The sequence below is a fragment of the Syngnathus leptorhynchus genome, chromosome 6, assembly GCF_054491065.1.
Source record: "Syngnathus leptorhynchus isolate UIUO chromosome 6, UIUO_Slep, whole genome shotgun sequence".
NCBI classification, from domain to species: Eukaryota; Metazoa; Chordata; class Actinopteri; order Syngnathiformes; family Syngnathidae; genus Syngnathus; species Syngnathus leptorhynchus.
The window spans coordinates 7909961-7923316 of NC_141200.1; the positions used below are offsets into that span (position 1 = coordinate 7909961).

General features: G+C 40.9%; 1 protein-coding gene across 1 annotated transcript; it reads left to right on the top strand.

Annotated features, from left to right (window-relative positions):
• The first annotated feature begins 981 nt into the window (after positions 1 to 981).
• LOC147055783 (guanine nucleotide-binding protein G(i) subunit alpha-1) lies at positions 982 to 11794 on the top strand. The gene is made up of 9 exons (XM_085915153.1): positions 982 to 1446; positions 6312 to 6354; positions 6679 to 6820; positions 7986 to 8143; positions 8244 to 8372; positions 8651 to 8780; positions 9088 to 9241; positions 9631 to 9840; positions 10442 to 11794. The coding sequence occupies exons 1-8, from the start codon at positions 1329 to 1331 to the stop codon at positions 9819 to 9821; spliced, it is 1065 nt and encodes a 354-aa protein (XP_085771279.1). The 5' UTR covers positions 982 to 1328; the 3' UTR covers positions 9822 to 9840; positions 10442 to 11794.
• The last annotated feature ends 1562 nt before the right edge of the window (positions 11795 to 13356 follow it).

Below are 13356 nucleotides of genomic sequence, written 5' to 3' on the forward strand. Positions count from 1 at the left end.
GATGGAGCTCTCCTTTGTGAACATCAGCACATGCTTCCATCCCAGGGTTGAAAAAAAAAGTATTTATGGCTTTTTGCTTAAAATTGAGCTGATGGCTAGATTTTACACAACAATATGCATGTTAAGTTTTTCATTCCCAGTAAAAGTGCTTGCAAAATGTAAGCTCAGAGACAAGTCAAACATATAATTGACTTGAAAAAATATTTCTACCTTTTATTCTTGGACTCAGGCATATTTATTAATTGACACCATTGGTTATGCTTCCTCCAGCACATTTTCATGCAAAACCGATAAACTGCACAAGATGGACAGGGATTTCTTTCCAGAATCTTTTATAAAACATGTACATCTATTTAAGTCGTGTTTGAGTACTTTTCCAAATTCTTATTTCAAAATTCTAAGTTGTTGATGTTCAAGATTGATTCTCTCTCCCCAATGCACCGGCAGCATCTTTTTCTGAATGTCTGTCTGCTGTATGTCCAAGCGCCACATGCAAACATGCTCGTGAGCATTTGCAGCTCATGAGCAGGTCAACCATGCAAATCTGTCACCAACATTTTCACCCAATGTTCCGGCTGATTTGCCTAAACTATCAAGTGATTGTCGAGAGTGCCAAATGTTTGTTCACGAGCTAACGAAATACTGCAAGGTATGGCAAGGAAAAGTACAAGTAATTAAAACACACACACAGATTGCCCAAAGGAACAACACAGCAAAAAAAAAAAGGTGAGGGTCGTACTAATACTAAAAGTTATATATTAAGTAAGGGGCCACAAAATATTACCCTGTGGGCCACAAATGTGATAATTTATCAGTCGTTTTTGCAGCGTGAGCATTTTAAGGTCAAATCACAGCAATTTAAACAGAGCTTAACTATTTAACGCGAACATTTCTGCGCGTGCGCATTTTACATCGACTTGTATTTAAAACCTCCTTGCTCATGCGCATATAACACATGACGTCGCGAGCAGACCCGGAAACGAAGTGTTTTATTACAGTACGAGAGGCAGATTTCGATTTTACGTTTCTTTTAAGAAGAATAAAACATGCCCCACTGACTTGGGCCGTCAATTCGACAACAACAAAATAAAACAAACAAGAAATTCGACGTGTATTGGTTGCAAAGTTGATGGAAGAGAAGGGCGTGCTTCAATCACAAACCAACCCTTCTCCCTCCCTCCCTCTCCTCCCCCTCCCCATTACTGGATGCTAGCTTGGTGGTAGCCTTTGCATGTCGTGTAGCACTCCCAGTCAAAAGTTGCGTTTCGTCATTTTTCACCCCAAAATATTCTACTCGGGGAACATCAGACTGCGGTAAAGGCAAAAAGATGGGATGTACTCTGAGCACGGACGACAAGGCGGCGCAGGAACGCAGCAAGATGATCGACAGGAACCTCCGGGACGACGGAGAGAAAGCTGCCCGGGAGGTGAAGCTGTTGCTCCTCGGTGAGAGAAAGATGGATGGTCCGGTGGACCTGGGGTTTAGGGGATGAGGATCATCCCCAAGCCAACACCCAAGCCTTGTGTAGTTCACCCGCACCCAACTAATTGCTGTCCACTGCTTTAACCCTATTAAGTGACGCAACATAAAAAAAGGAAGCATTTGATGTCATTTAAGTTTGACGAAACAACAAAGTGAGGACATTTTGTCGTAATATTGAATGGCGCGGGGTTAGTCGTGAAGATAGCAAAAAAGTTCAAACGTTGTTTTCCCCTTAGCTAATTCAATTGCAGCACTTATTACGTGTTTAAAATGTAAACGATGGTGAGGATTAACCCCACATTAGCCAGCCACTGCCGCCCAACATTGGCATTAAATCGCTAAGCTAATTTAGCAATTAGCTTCTTAACGCTAGCCGACTCAGCGCCGCTAGCCGGATTAGTCAGCGAACTGAGATTTCACACAAAACCTTACAGACTCGACTACTATCATAACGCGAGCGATATAAAATGGTTTTGGTACACTTTTCCTTCTAATCAGCTGACTTTATTATCCTGCTTGCTGGCCGACTCATACGAAATAAATCGTATCACACTTGTGGTGGGTGTGTGTGTGTGGCCTTTTGCTAAATTCGAGGAACTCTTGTGGGTGAATTTCTTGACAATTATCAATATACGTTCGTTGTGACGCATTAGCGTAAGTATTTTTGTGCCTTTAGGCAGAACGATCGTTGCAATAAATTGCGAGAGTCTATTTACGGCTCTGTTGCCTCCGGAAAAATCTGAACAAAATGTGTACTTTTAAGATTCAATCGACGATCGAGCGTGTCTTCAACACCGATTTGAGGTTTGGTGTTAGAATCTCAGCATGTTCTCCATGTGTTTATGTCGGGTTTCTGCACTTAATTCCCAAATTGCTCCCACTTTGCAAACACATTTATGAGGTACATGGCTCCAAAATATCCATAGGTGTGAGTGCAAGTGTGTATGCTTGTTTATCTTATTTGCCATGTAAATTGGCTGAAGTCCAGAGCGTACCCTGCTTGATGCCCAACAACAGCTGTGCATCATCCATATCCCTATTGAGGACCCCCGCTATAAGGACTGACTGACGGATGATGGATTTAAAGATGGTCAATGCACAAAACATCCTAATGCCAAATGTGTTTATTTGCAAAGACCAGACATGATGATGCATGGTCGTTCCACTACGTCATAGTTGCTAACCTTTCATTTTTGGAATTCATGCTTGGTGTTGTTTTGCCATACGTTCACCTCCTGTAGTCTATAAAAGTGTCAACCTAGTCTGTAGCATCTTTTAGCTTTCCTTGACTAAAGGCCATGTAAGCCAAAGCCCGTCCACATGTCACTTTCTCTCCAAACGCAAGCTTTCTAGATAAAGACACCACTGTGTTATATATTGTGAATTCGCCTTTCAGATTTTGTGGCTGCTTCCGGCAGTGTCCTTCTCATTTGCCATACTGTCATTCGGTAGTCAGACGCGAACCGAGACTTTCTTGCGGCATGCTTCCTTATATAGTCGACGCAGTTGGCGGGCGCAGTTGTTTGCAAGGTAGTGGAGATGAGGCATTTGAAGTAAAATCTTCTTTGCCCATTTTGCCCCGGCTTGCAAACTTTTTACTTATTACACCATGTAGCAGCAGCACAGACACACAATGTAGTGAAATAAAAACAACGTAGGACAATATTCTTGTGGCCTGCGGAGCCGGACACAGCCAGTTTCCAAAAGCGTCCGGGTCCGATCCCAAAAGAAGCAGCAAGTAAGAACGTAATCACCAGTCACCATATTGACCAATGATCTTCAAACCTTTAGAACAGCAGCCGTCATTTGTCAATATTCTATACAATATATTCAGCGCAAAGCTGGCGGCCAACGGCTACCGTCTCGGTCAGAATCAGATGAATGAAACGTTGCGTAGCAACCTGTGTGCAGTCTGACTGACAGTGATGTGAATGTGTGCCAATTGTGGATGGCAAACGGAGAGCCAGCGCACGCCTGCAACTGCACGGTTGCTTGGAGAACAAGACATTCTTTAATTACACGTTTATATTCCGTCGTCCAAAGTGCTTGTGTAAGTGTGTGGGCTAAGCGAAATATGATGTTCTTTTCCCTGGTTGTGATAGTGTGTCGTTGTTTTGCAAGTAATGCAACTAGCATTTGGCTTTGCATTTACATTGGATTTTTATTTGCCCAAGTCTGATTCCGGAATAAGAGGTTTCTGTTTATCGGCGAATGTTTAACCTTTTCAGACTAAAAAAAATGACCATTATCGCAATAACTACAAATTTTCTGTAAAACTGACCCACGGAACAAAAGAACAGAACATCGTATGCTTAAAGCAAAGATGTGCCGATGTAGACGTCAATTATTATCGTTCATTGACGTCAAGCCGATATTTTTCGAGTCTCGTTGAAACCACTCGTCTGAGTTAATCAACACACAAAAGTGCATGTCCAACAAGCACTTGACATGAGAGTTTTGAGAGGTCGGATTGCCTCAAATGCAAATCATGAAGAACCAAAAGCTGAGGTCTGGTCTAACATGAAGAGAATGACTCTAACTCCTTTCTGCCTACCGAATCTGTAAAATCAGAAATCAATTCCAGGGTGTTGCTCGACTTTGTTCCAATGATTTCTCCACAGAGTAAATGATCGAAATCTCTGGTATTTAAACGATGTAGCCAAATATTTATATGGTATTCATATTGTTCTATTTTTGATTTTATTAATTAGCAGTTTGTGGTGAGTTATGAGCTAAAGATCAGCCGACACCATATTCAATGTTCAAGGAGGTGCACACATTAAAGCGCCTGTGTGTGTGTGTGTGTGGGGAGGGGGGGGCACAGGGAGTGGAAGTCACGGAGCAGATGGGCACCTATTCATTGACATGCTTCTTTTTTTGATTATATCATTACATGTGAACAAACAGCAGTTAAATGCATCAAATACCGACTCAAAATAACTTTGCTCCCATCTCTATGGTGCCCCCTTCTGGCGCAGTGGACACCCTTTCAATGCTGCTCCTTGTGAATTGCTACGTCAGGGAGGGGCATCGATATTCAGATCTATAATATCGAGACTGTATTGTGTTTAATATCGGACTGTACTGAGGTATCAATGTTCTGAGCACTCCCCTACCATGGACATCAATTGGAGTCGGCAGCAGTGGTAGTACGGGACAAAATGGCAGCCGCTTGGATTTTCCATGCTTTATTGTTATTCCACAATTACGATCTTAGTCTGAACACTGGGGTGATTTGAAAAGGAACATTTACAGTCTTACTGGTCATGTGTTAGAGCAGGATATGCATCTGCTCATTGTATTTCACGCCAAATTGGTGAATATGTCTTCTCACCAGAGAGCACGGAGTCCCAGTAGAGGGAAAGTAATTAAAATGTTCCTCAGCTGTAAACACAAGCGGATCTCATGGGGAGCTGCAGAAGCCAAGCCTGTGGTTGTTGTGCCTTACCATACGGAAATGAAAAGGATCTACCTCAAAAAGTTTTGCTTTGATCACTGTCACATCTAAAGGGATGTGCACACGTTACATTTTAATATCTCAAGAGTTTTGAAACATGGGTCAGCGGTCCCCAACCTTTTTTAGCACCAAGGGGTTGCGGACCCCTGCCCCTAGGTGACCAATTCAGGACACAATTCATTTAAGGGTATCACCATCTCCTTCCCAAAATGAGATGTCACTAACCTGTTAGGCAGCGTGGTGCCACGGAAAATCCAGTCTGACAGAAAATGCAATAGCGGTAACTCGAGTGAATGCTATCTTGTCCGGTAACTAACTACATTGCGAGCTATTCATGTCATTTCTATTGCGGTAAATGACTTGTGAGACACGTTTATACAAATAATCAACACAACTGGTTGCTCCTCTATTTGAGCCTCAGGTGGCTTCCAGATTGGTTGTAGTTTTGTTTCAATTTATACTCACAAAGTCTGTGGCTCAGGCGAACTTGATGCTGATCCAGACATGAATTTGCTATCTTAGATATTTTACCGAACAGGGTGAACATTTACGATTGTGGGTGGCAAATACTATCCCATGGCGGGAGGGGGGGGGAACATTTTTAACACACCCCACACAAGGATGCTCTTTCAAAAATCTGACCTTGGCTGACTTTGATCTGAAAAGGTAAAAATGCCCCAAATTGGCCTGATCACTATACTGTATGTGTTAAGTCGCTTTACTGGCAAAGTCCAGGCTGCACAAAATCGCAACCCCGGGGATGCTTGAGCCCTGCGTAATCTCATTGAAACCAGGATCTCATTGATTAATCCAATTGTGCAAAGACGTGGCTCAAGCGTAGATCGAAGCACATCTTTAACAAGATTCTGTTAGCTTGTCGACCGACAAAGTGCAAATTGCAGTTTGGCGAGCTCCATTTGCACATTGGTGTATTTGTCTGCTTTGGTCCATATTTTAAAGGGTTGATATTACATCTAAAGTAGGGATGGGTGAGTACCGTTGACAGGTATTAGGCCTTTACCGGCCAGACTTCAATAGATCAATACTTGCGATGGCTGTCACCCATAACTCTTGAGGCCGTTTTACAATCAGAAACTAAATGGCTGCCAGAAGTTTTTTATTTTTTTGGAAAGTGAACTGTATCCATGCCAATCCTCTCTCATGTCAATTAAGATGCAATTTCTAGACATACATGTATGTTCATAAGGTTTATCTAAAATTCCGATCATGCTCTTTTTTTTTTTTTCCCCCCACACATATTGCTCGATGATCGGAGCATCCCCACTCTTAATTTCTTGGCATGCAATGTGTCAATTCGGCATGTTCTTGTCTAAGACGCTTATCAAATTTCCATGTTTGTCTCATTTTCAGGTGCTGGCGAGTCTGGGAAGAGCACAATTGTTAAACAGATGAAGTAAGTCGAAACGCCTGCGTCATCGCCATAAAATAGTCTGCAAATGATAACATAATGCCAATTCATGATTCGGTATTTAACAATACATTGTACTGGTGTAAATGGTCTTTACTTCCAATCCGCAACATATACATTGTTTCATTCAGTGAACTCAGCCACAATCAGTAATGAAAGACCCAATAATTGCCGCCATTTCTAGGAACTAATGTGTTGCTGTAGTAATGTAGTCTTGATTAAAGTGGTAGCATGCTACATTCAAGCTTAAACCACAATTAGGTGGGGAAGACTTTTTCTTTGTGGTAAAGCTCTTATCTTGTGTGCCAGGATCATCCACGAAGCGGGCTACTCAGAGGAAGAGTGTAAGCAGTACAAGGCTGTTGTCTACAGCAACACCATCCAGTCCATCATTGCCATCATCAGAGCCATGGGACGCCTCAAGATTGACTTTGCCGACTCAGCCAGAGCCGTGAGTGCTTGCCGAGGTCACACACACACCACCAGAACACAATAAATACAGTGGTTCATCACGTTCGGAGCATCCTCAATAGGTACAAATCTGAGATTTGGAGTGTCAAAAGACAGATATTTAAAAAAAAGAAAAAAAAGTTTTACTACTCCCGCATGCATCAAACGTAATAAAAGTGGCAGAACAGTACATCGGCAACTATTCCTGCACGTGAGAGCGGCCCAGTAAAGTAGGTATACTGTAAAAACCCGAAAAAAATCAACACTCAGCTAAATGTGATGATCATTAACAACAATACAGCTTGAGCACAATGTGATTTACAGACCTTTACAAAGGGTTTTTTGATGACTTGCCTTTTCTGTAATCGTCATTTACCCCACAAGAAGCATCATCTTTAGAAATCAAAAGAGGCCCTTGCGCAAAATCTAATTTCCAAAGCAAATTTGCTCATCGGAAATGTTGTAAAGTGAAAGTATTTACCCTCCTAAAACTGAATGAGCTGAGACTGTTTTAATTAAACTCGGGTGTCATTATAGTAGGGATGGGACTTTAGAACCAGTTTCCAGGAATTCAATTCATAAATATGGTTCTGATTATTGATTTCTCTAAGGGAAAATTAGTTTCAGATCAAGAGCAATGCAAAAGGAGCACTGCAAATATTCCCAAATGTGGGTAGCCAAAGTGTCACAAGTGAAAAACTAAACAAACTTAACCCATTTGTATAATTTCACTCTTTCCCGCAATGAGTCGATAGGCACATTCAATAACTTGTCTTTGTGCTAGGTTGTAAAGAATGTGCAAATCATTGTATTCAGTTTTGACTTTTGAGACAACGTTCCAACTTTATTGGAATTGGCTTTGTACATTGGGAGTGTGTTCATAATTAGTAAGAAGAAGAAAAAATTGCCAACTGCAACCATTTGAGGCATATGACTTTGGATGTCCTTCCATATTTAACGCCGACGTATTGAATTGAAATAGTGATATGTTAATTTGTTGTGTCAATATTTTGACTTTTAAAGCACATGATCTGTTTTTATACAAGTGACTCATTTTGGCTCAGTTTAGTCACAGCCGGACAGATTTTCCGCTTCTTTATACTTTTGGTATTCCTATGAAATTCAGCTGCTTTAGAGCGGCTTAAATGAGAGGTTTGTCCACTCAGGATGACGCACGACAGCTGTTCGTGTTGGCCGGCTCGGCCGAGGAGGGCTTCATGACGGGCGAGCTGGCCGGGGTCATCCAGCGGCTGTGGAAAGACAGGGGAGTGCAAGCGTGCTTCGGCCGCTCCCGAGAGTACCAACTCAACGACTCTGCCGCATAGTTGAGTAGTCAGATCGCAACCTTCCAGAGAGGGTGTGATTCTTTTTGAACCCATTAACCGTTCCATTTTTCTTCTCTCCCTGTTTCTTGTCCCAAACAGCTATCTGAATGACCTGGACAGGATATCACATGGCGCTTATGTGCCCACCCAGCAAGATGTGCTGAGAACCCGAGTTAAGACCACCGGCATCGTGGAGACGCACTTCACCTTCAAGGATCTGCATTTCAAGTCAGTTGGTCATTTCAAAATTTTCTCTTCTTGCATTATGTCATTTTACTGAATAGGACCTATTGTGCATTTCTTTTATGTTGACCTTTTTTTTTTTAACAGTTTAAAATGACTTGAAGGTGAATTAATAACAAAGTGGAATCTGGCTGTGATTAATCTCTTCCAAAAAGTCCAAAGACTAAAACCAAATGATTTCAAAATATAATTTAACATAGGAGCAGATAAACAACCCCAACTCCCAGGGAGTGCAGCTTTAAAGTACCATCTCATCTTTACAGAATGTTCGATGTCGGTGGCCAGAGGTCAGAGAGAAAGAAGTGGATCCACTGCTTCGAGGGCGTCACCGCTATCATCTTCTGTGTGGCTCTCAGCGACTATGACCTCGTGTTAGCCGAGGATGAAGAGATGGTGAGAAAAGCGACATTTTATTTTGTTTACCGAGACACAGTATACATCCTGTACAGATGAACTTTGAATGTGCCTGTCTAAGGTCAATATTTCAATCGGGCTGGGTGAAGCACGTGCTGCACGTCCCAAAATCACAATTGAAATATTCCTTTAATAGTCCAGCCCCGTTTCACTACTTTTGCACAACTTGTAGCATTTTAGGATCGTAATAAAAGTTCAACCGAGAAAGCCTGAGGTCCTCAACGATTGTAAAAAGTGCGCATTTGTTTTTTCTTTCTTGTAATAATGCATGTTTGCCTTTTCACAGAACCGAATGCACGAGAGCATGAAGCTGTTTGATTCTATCTGCAACAACAAGTGGTTCACAGACACCTCCATCATTCTCTTCCTCAACAAGAAGGACCTGTTTGAGGAGAAGATCAAAAAGAGCCCCCTCACAATCTGCTACCCAGAATATGCAGGTAAAGATATTAAATACGCTCAAAATGTTGTCCTTAATGACGTGCAATGTGATTTGTACAAACGAAACAAAACAATTACTACTGGCATCATGGATAAGTAGAACGATGAATATGGATTGTGAAGAAATGTTCTCGGAACCAATTGAATTAAATCCATCCAGTTAAAAAGAAATTGAATCTTTTTTTTTTTTTAAATTAAGATTTGCACCAAACTATTGTTGAAGGCAACTTTCAACAGTAAAATGGCTGTTCCCTATTTTTATACAGCCCGTCTTTGAAATCCGCCCCCGTATGGTATATAATTATGTACATATGATTGGCTTTCTTTTTTTTTTGTTTGCTGCAGTAGCAATTTAAAATAAACCTAAATCAAATGTCACCACCCACAGGCTCAAACACCTACGAAGAAGCAGCGGCCTACATCCAGTGTCAGTTTGAAGATCTGAACAAGCGGAAGGACACCAAGGAGATCTACACCCACTTCACCTGCGCCACCGACACCAAGAATGTGCAGTTTGTGTTCGACGCCGTCACTGATGTCATCATCAAAAACAACCTGAAGGACTGTGGCCTTTTCTGAGGGTGACCGTGCGATTCAGGTGCTGTATTGGGACCACTCTGACCATAGCAATGTCAACGAGTTCTGTCAAAATCGGACTCTAGTTGGAATGACCACTTTGACACAAGTTTTTGTGTTGCCTTTTGGGGAATGTTTTTGTGCAAGATTGCCTATAGAAAATGTGGGGGGGAAAAAAACGCTCAGAAAAGTAGAACAATCTAATTTCAGTATTTGTCGTCTTGTCTTCTACTCTGGGAACTCTCTTCTCCGATTGGCGGTGAACTCTCAGTCAAGAATAGTCACCAATTTCTCGACATGCCAAAATTCCAAGATGACAACAGGTCAAAATCACTGTGATGTCTCAAACGTTCACACAAAACTCAAAGTAATGCAAATAAAATATTATTGCTGAGCAGAGGAGTGTGAGCAGTAAAATAGGCAAATGAGATGTACGTACGTGTATGTATGAAGTGGTCATTCCATGTTTTTTTAAACATGCCCTATGGAACGAGTAGTACATACAACTTTATTTATCACGATTATGGTAATTCACAGTGTTGACCTTTTCTTCTCAGTTTGTCCTTAATACTTGATTGCTCCTGTATAACTAATCACATGGCCATATTTTTGTTTGTGTGCAGGCAGGCCAGCGGTGCTCCTGCCGTGTGACTTTATTCAACGAGTATCTGGCCTTCACAGACTCCGCTGACAATTGTCACTTTGTGCGTTTAATTAACTTATGTTCATCTCTCAAAGGTTTTAATGCCGCAGTGTAGACGAGAAACATTTTGTGTAAAATATTTGTACAACTGTCTTTGGCTGGGGGGTTTTCAACCTTTTTAAAAAAATTTGCTCCTTTGATCGATCAAATATATATATATATATATATATATATATATATATATATATATATATATATATATATGAAGAGGAGGATACTTGCTTCCCCCATCTTTGAATCAACATGTTAATGTTTAATTTCAGCATGCCTTAGTTACCTTCTGTTAATTTAGATGTTAGCTTCATGTTGTTATCATCTAACCTGCAATCCATTTTATTTTATTTAAGTTTTGGACTTTTTTGTTTGTGTATATTTTCTTCCTCGGACATGTCAAGTACGACCAACTCGCTCCACAGGCCAAATTCCCTTCTGACAATACTGTGAGAGCCATTTTAACTTTTTCAGCCGGTTTGCATGTGTGCTCCAGACCAAAAGCCTGTGAATGTGTGGAAGTGTGCGTGTGCGCATGCACCTGTGTGTGTGTGCGCGTGAGTGCGTGCACGTGTGTGTGCGCGTGTGAAAGAGAGAGAGAGAGAGAGAAAGGGAGAAAGTATGCACAATATCAAAACAAAGGGACTTTATTTCTCTACGTGTCATCCTCGCCTTTCAAAGTTGTATTTTTCTAAGCGACCAACAACGAGTAACATTCCCGATTTGAAGGAAAAAGCTTTGAAAGGAAGGATGTCTTTGTAGCACACAATAAATAGACACGCACGTAGAAGGTGTGGGGGGTGCAAGGCCGAGATGTCTGTGATGGTTTCACGTTACATATCCCCCCCACTCGCCCCCACATACACGCAAACCCAGCCTTCGGTTTTCCATCGGATGGGGAGATAGCTGTGGACTAATCTCCATGATTTTTTGCTAATAAAAGAGCTGCTGTGGTGAAACCATGGCAACTTATATGCAACAAACTCGTCACATTTATTTTGTGGTCACGGGGTGGAACTATATTGGAAAAAATATGCCATATGCGATATGAATATTATTGCAATATTTAACACCTAAAGAAATGACAAAGCAGGATTGATCATGTTTTATTGGGGCGTCTCAACTCCTCAATCCGCCACTAATGTTTTATGTCAGTGATAAGGAATGACTGAAATCTGCTGTTTGTCTCGATAATGTTGCAGCACTTTGTGTTCCCTCCCTTGCTTAAAGGGTTGAAGCACGGCAACAGATGTTAATTCGCATTAAACTTGTAAACACACAAGGTTTGTTTGTTCAGTTTAAACCGTAAACCTCAGCTGGGAATGGCATCAAACAGCTTGCTTGCAGCGCTCGTAAAGCAGGGAAAAAAAGGTTGCAAATAACAGTTGCTTCATGTCACTAAGGGTCACTATTCATAATAATCTACAGCATGTGATGCTATATAATTTTCCCACAATAGATATAAAAAATGATTTAACAAAATAGAAAACAGACATCCATATGCAAAACTCTGGAAGTGTTTTCATTGTCACATGATTATTTCTCCCACATTCTTTGGAAGTTGCATTGTCCCACAACTGATAGTGAGCTATTTTTAGATCAGGCCCACAGGCGAGTCATGTGGTACCTGCAGGCAGCATGAACTTTCGCGTGGGTGATGCCTGCTCTAAACTTTTGAATGGACTATTCAACGTTTTCCCAACTTTTTGCATAACTTACTGTTCTCAAACAAGGAGCTGAATGGCAGATTTCACAGCAGACAACCAAACAACAGCAAGTCTGTCTGGGTAGTTGGAGTTTTTGCATGGAGTTTAAGGGCTGACCTTAAAGATACAAAAGCTCAAAAGTAAACAAAGCATGGGAATTAGATCAGATTTCTAGTCAGAGTCCATTTGCCCAAGTGAAACGTACGTATAAGTGTATTTTTTATGTATATTTAAAAAAAAAATGCGTTTACATCAAGTGCCACACCAATAATTTGTAGCTCTCCAAACTACTAGTAACCATCATGACCAACATAAAATTTCATTAGCAAAGTAGGCCTAAGCCAATATGATATTATAATATACAAAGTTTAAGGATTAATAGTGGGCCTACTAATTCTGTTCGAATGTTATCCATTTTAAAGGTAAACTACTTCACAACAGAAAAAGTTATGACACTGCATCATTATGCAGTTTGAACTGCAGTGATTCTTCAAGTACCGCTAGAGGGAGCCTGCGTACCATTAGTGGTATACGACCGGCTCACAAAATGACACATCTGGAAATCCCTTATCAAGAGCCAGAGCGTCCTATTAAGTTACCTGTTTATACCACGTTTAAAAGCTTTCAGGACAAGAAGGAAAAATACAGAAAAGGTATATTTAATTACAGAAAATTATATTGTTAAAGCGTTGTGAATTTGTAACAAAAAAACATACAAACATAAAAGTTGTGTAATATAAATATGTCATTTCATTGGCTGCCCCATAATTGATTTAATTAAAATCTGGAGAGAAAAATGTCTCCCTCCAGTGGCATAAAAAGTAATCACACATATATATCGAGATAAATTGTAATGCCATTTTTCTAAATGAAACCCCTCATTAGGTTCTCCAACAATCCACACAAAAATTAGCTTTAACGACTAACCTGTTTGAATTCATTACAAGATTACAATTTCAATGCCAATTAATTATCTCTGTGGCATTCATCAAGTTGAAGGAAATTCATATTTTCATGCATTTATTCATCCATAAGAACGGCAGAGTACTCAAAAGAAACGGGTTGCAGCAGTGTCAAGGCCGTCTTGCGCGCTGAGGCTATGCCCGGTATGTTTAAGCACAATGATCAGGCATTATAA